Source organism: Saccostrea cucullata, unplaced genomic scaffold, assembly GCF_032062105.1.
Source record: "Saccostrea cucullata isolate Sc308-1 unplaced genomic scaffold, CSIRO_AGI_Scuc_v1 ctg3134, whole genome shotgun sequence".
NCBI classification, from domain to species: Eukaryota; Metazoa; Mollusca; class Bivalvia; order Ostreida; family Ostreidae; genus Saccostrea; species Saccostrea cuccullata.
Window position 1 is genome coordinate 13,400 of NW_026934306.1, and position 5,650 is coordinate 19,049.

At 30.3% G+C, this 5,650-nt stretch overlaps 1 protein-coding gene across 1 annotated transcript; it reads left to right on the forward strand.

The window, feature by feature from the left end:
• The first annotated feature begins 903 nt into the window (after positions 1–903).
• Positions 904–5,047, forward strand: LOC134240452 (uncharacterized). Its single transcript, XM_062722537.1, has 5 exons — positions 904–1,064; positions 3,124–3,248; positions 3,860–3,957; positions 4,317–4,538; positions 4,905–5,047. Exons 1-5 carry the CDS (start codon positions 954–956, stop codon positions 4,913–4,915), a joined length of 567 nt encoding a protein of 188 aa, XP_062578521.1. The 5' UTR covers positions 904–953; the 3' UTR covers positions 4,916–5,047.
• The last annotated feature ends 603 nt before the right edge of the window (positions 5,048–5,650 follow it).

A 5,650-nucleotide genomic window follows, 5' to 3' on the forward strand; every position in this document is an offset into this window, starting at 1 on the left:
ATTAACACCCACTCAGAAGTCCCTATAACGTCTGAGGAAGTGTGGTTTTGTACTTGTGAATTTCACGGCCTTGCTTATTGTCGTTGATTTCCGGTCATTGCTTTAACCTTCTTTACCTTGATCAGGGAAATCAAGACTAGACTTGTCAGTGTGCGGATATGAAATTTGTCGACTACTTTATTTTTAGACAAAGGGAGGCAAAATATATTTCCTTCGTCTTGTAAATGGAACTCCTAGTTTTTTTTTGTTTTTTTTGGAAATGTACTTTTGCCTGTTTTCCATGAAAAGAAAGGGTATGGCAATTCATGTTCTAACCTTAGATGAAATTTTCCAATATCCATTGCTAAAAAAACAAAGTTTCTGCAATTTATAAATCAGAAGACAACAAATTCATTCACAAAAATTATGTAGCGGCTGAAATAGAAACAATGTCAATATGCCTTTTAAATTAATTGTATTATAACTATAATTATAAACTTGATATATCACAATGAATATTTGGTGAAATTATCAAAATGAAAAACTCATTGTCGTAAATTCATCTGGTCTTCTATTGAAATATATCCTGTTTTTTTTTTTACATGTATTTTCTTTTAAATTTTATATTTCATGCACAATGTACATTTCACAATGCTTCAATTTCCACATATTGATCAATGATGATAAAGGGAAAAAAACTTTTAAAAAGTTTACAATCAAATAAATCACATAATCAAAGTCACGTAGGCGTGTCTTAACTACCATATTTTCTAATTGACATGCATATTTTATGTGAATAAATCAAAATCTCAATCCCATATCTGAAGACAATTACTATTTTTGAGACGCCCAAGCAGAGGAAAAGAGGTATGCTTTCTTGAGCCAGCCCCCATTACAAAGAATACAATAAAAAGACACAGTGCAAACAACATGCAACAGTTATCGTGTAGACACTCAAAGTAAAACATATCACAATGTATGCAGTCTTGTTGATTTCTTGCTTTTCTATCGTGGAAGTATACTCCGCATCCATACAAAAGAGGTCTTGCTCTGTGAAAATTGATTCCGACTTTGTGACTGAGAAGGTGAGTGCTGCGTTTAAATAATATATCTATTTTTATCCAACATCCCTAACAGATTTCCATACCCTTATTTGCTGAATAAATTGCAAATGTGCTTGTGCTTATATATATAAAAAGATTTCTCGACTTATATATTACTCTGTTTATACAAAATGTCATGTCAATGACGTATATATCAGTACTTAATTCATGTAAAGTTTAGCATTGGGCTATAAATGATTTGAATTATCTGTCTGCAAATGCATTTGGTTTATGAAAAAAGAAATATTCAAACAAAAGCTGATTTTGCAGAACAATTGTTGTGCATGCAAGTTGGAGTTATGAGAATATGCAGTCGGATTTTTTTTTTTTGAGAATTCCACGACTTTTTAAGACATATTTTAATAACATGTGCTCTATCATCTTCATATGTAGAGCCATTATCAGCTTCTCAGGATAAGATATGTATACAATGTATAAAGACATTTATTGACAATATTACATAGAATGTGATAAAAAAAAACTTGATACATATCGTTATCTTTAATTGCTTACCTCAATAAATACTCAAGTAATTTAATCTTTAAAGTATTAGTTATAACAGAACAGATTCCATTTATGCCTACATTTGCAAAACAGAAGCATTATGTGATCCATAGTCACCTACATTCACTTGTGACACAGATTATGTAAGCTCAAGTTGACTGCGTGTCTTGTGGTAATGCATGTCTTAACATATTTCACTATCTTTGTATATTTAAGGTGTTTGCAAACAATGCCAAGAACCTTCACTCTACCTCGTCTTATCCCAAGAATTATCTGATTATCAGTCATGTCCAATTAAAGAGAAGGAACGCGGATATTACCTTTGCCCATAGATTACTGCATGCTAAACATAAAAAAGAACACTTTCTTAACAAATATTTTTTTTAAGAAAAATGGATACATAGTTAAGTTCTAAGTTTAAAAACTCCTACAGTGTAAGAATTCTTTACTGTTTTGAACTATTCACAATGCAGATCAAATATGTAAGAAAAATGTATTTTTGTATGTATTAATATCAGACTTTAAACTACAGATTCACAGATTAAATGTTTGATTTTTTCGAATTTGCTCACGCTGATTTTCTAAAGATAAAACATGCAAGTTGCATGGTTCACACTTTGACTTATCTCCGATTCATTACGATCCCCATCCTGTTGTAACACTTTCAGTAAGAACTTTGAAATTTTCATACTCCATGCGAAACATTAAGCATGCTTTTGGCGCGTTTTCTCTTTCCTATTATCTTCATGTAATGATTTCGCCGTCTTGTCATATTAACCTGTCTGACGTGTTACGCCGATTCTCATCACTGACTCTATCCTGCATTATCTCCGTCTTCCTGTGTGGTTTCTCGTTAAATTGAAAAAAAAAATGTTTCGTAAAAAATCTCCTTGTGTTTTCGACTATTTTTATTAAAGCAGATATTTGTAAGAACGTTTTTAGTTGTTAGGAATATAAATGCATATTCTTAGCTCAAAAATGATAAAAATAGACTTTTAAAACTGCTTTCCCAAGGGTGATGTTTTTTAAGGGTTTTTTTTTTCGTTTGGTTGTTTACATCTATCATCAAAATTCCTTTATTTATAGTCATGAAAATAATTCTTAGTATTATCATTTAAATGTGTTTATAAAGGGAAAATTAAAGTTGGAAAATCTTATGCAAAATAAAAAATATTTATTATCATTTTATACCCCACATTAATCTTTGAAGAACAGAACATAATTTAAAAAATATATGATAAACTCCTGGAAGGACAATAAATAATTTCAGAGCTGTTTACATAATCATTTAAATTTTTAACATCTATGCATAAACATAATTTCAATCACAAATTAGACAATGTTTGGATCAGATATTAGAATTAGGTAGAACATGCACAAAATTAAATTGAAAAAAGGGCAGGTTTCATTAATAAAAGCAGAATTATTCTATTTATTCTATTTTTAATATTGTTAGATGAATCATAATGATGTGTTTTATATGAAAATAAAACTAATTATTTTGACAAATTATATAATTTTTTATTAATTGTTTTAGTTTCTTGGTGACTGGTACATGGTTAAAAGAAAGCCTACAGGAGCTAATAAGATAAAAGTGGAGAAATACGCGTGGCACGTGACGAAGGGGCGGGACAATGTCCTCGACGTCAGGCAAACAGGAAGGTAAGGATTGAATATTTCTTTGAAAACTCTTTAAAAACTTGGTCCTGGGATCATCTAAAACACACCTTGCATTAATTAAATTAAGTTTTACACAAATTTTGTAGAATACCAACAGTCATAATTTAAAGGTTTTTGGTGATCGTTTTACTTATGAACAGTAATTTGCAACTTTTTTTTTTTTTTACACGTGCAGGAAATTTAATTGTTTTAATTGTTTTATCGTCTTTATCGTTTAAGATTTTTTACCTTCATATTTTTTCGCCTCATTATCTTAATGTGATTAGATTGACCCTATCTTCGTTATAACTAGCATCCAATTCAAGGAGAGGACGTTCTAAGTATTAAGTACTTGTGTCCAATCCTTTTGTTGTAACATCTTAACAATAAAATATGTTCAAACCAACTAGCATCCAAATCTTTCTTTTAAATATAAACTAAGGTCTTCTTCCAAAACACCCTTTAATTTTTTTTTAACTTGTTTATTTAATTTGCCACATTTTTTCAACACTAAACATTTCTAATTTACACTAGTCGTATTTTTCCCCGAAATTGAGGTTAGGAAATCAAACGACGTCAATATTTTTAAAATGTACCAACTCTTTATTTTTTAGATTTACCATTGACGGAGTTTACAGACCCTGTTTTAACAAAAGTGCTACTCTGACTCCAGGCGACAACAATGGAGAATTTGTCTGGGAGTCAAAAACTAGTAAGTACGAAAGTTCGGCTAGTTCAAGAAAGCTATATCTAGGTCACTGCTTAATGAAAGATGAATAGGTTTACTCATGTCTTTGAATAATTATTGAAATGATTATAAACGCTCTTGTGTAATATTTACATTTATTTAAGGAAAATTCTAAATGCATTGAACCCATGACTCTATGCCAAACTGAGAGAAATCTTAGACTTTTTCGTGATTTCTTGAAAAAGAGCAAAAAATATATGTGGCTGAACTATACATTCGACAAAAGAAAACATATATTTGCTAATCATGCTAATGAGGTTATATTTCTGTATGAATTCATTCAAGTGTTGTACTAAACAGATATTATTTATATCTATTCACAGAAGTCTCAAATGCTGACATTGAAATCATCAAAATGGAAGAAAACTTAGCGTTCGTAAACATGTGTGTGCCGAATAAGAAGGACGGGAAATGTGGATCGTTTGTCCTGGCACGAGATGACAGTCCAAGTGAACAGGAGATTCAAGCAATAGATACCGGAATCAACACAGAGCTTTGTGAAGACAGTTCAAAGTTCGATAACCTTATAAAGCAAGATATCGAAAGTAAGCTACTCTTAAATATGCATTTATTTTATTTTCCTTAAAAAATTAACTATAAGATTCTTTATTTCACATATGTTTTATTAATCTAGGTTTAAATATTAATTACATTTTTCATTAACTATTATCCCCCTTCACATATAAGAAATCATTGAGAATCGACTTTAAATGTTCTCACTCATCATCATAAACATCAACAGACTTTTGTTAGTATTTTTTATAGTAAAAATTGCAATTTAAAAAAAAAAATAAAATAAAATGTTATGAATATAAAATCATGCAAAGAATTTTATTTTTTACCGCTGCTAAAAACCTGAACTATTTGCTTCACCTTTTTAACCAACACGTGATTTTATTTTTATTTTCCAGTATGTCCATAGCCTCTGGGTGTTTTCCTGCAACATACTCGTCCTTCATTTGTACATAAACTTTTGTATTTTAATAGTTTTAGTGAATCCAATGTTATCCTGTTATTTATATTTATTTTTATTTAATAAATTATATTTTGAATATTTTTTCTTTTATTTTGTCATTCATGTACCATGAATACGATAATAATAACTTCTATAGCATACTCTGAATGAAAAGAGCCTTTTTATTTTATTTCTTTTTGATACAAATCGATATTGATTAATTGTATTTAGTTACACTGAGGCAAAGCCTTGATTGAAATTTTGCTGAAACAAAACATATAGAGATAATGAACAGTATACAAGTTCAAAAGTCCATAAATAAAATAAAAAAAAAAGGAGCAGAGCAAACACAGACCTCCGAAACATCAGAGGTGGCATCAGGTGCCATGGAGGAGTGAGCATCCCCTGCCGACCGGTCACCCACACCGTGTGCTCCTTGTCATGATCGGGAAAAAATGGAAAAGTCCGTCTTCAATTCAGTGTATAAATAATGGACTAACAATTAGTATGACAAACTTTAGTCAGCATTTGACTCAATGATAAATTGCATTTGCTGACATGGTCATTGTATCAACCATAGAACTTACGAAATGCTGACTTTTAAAGAGACTGCTAATATTCTTGTTTCATCAACTGGTTTTTCAATATTTTAACTCGTTTTTGAAACTGTACATACGTAAAGCATGCTCTTGCGTATCGAAT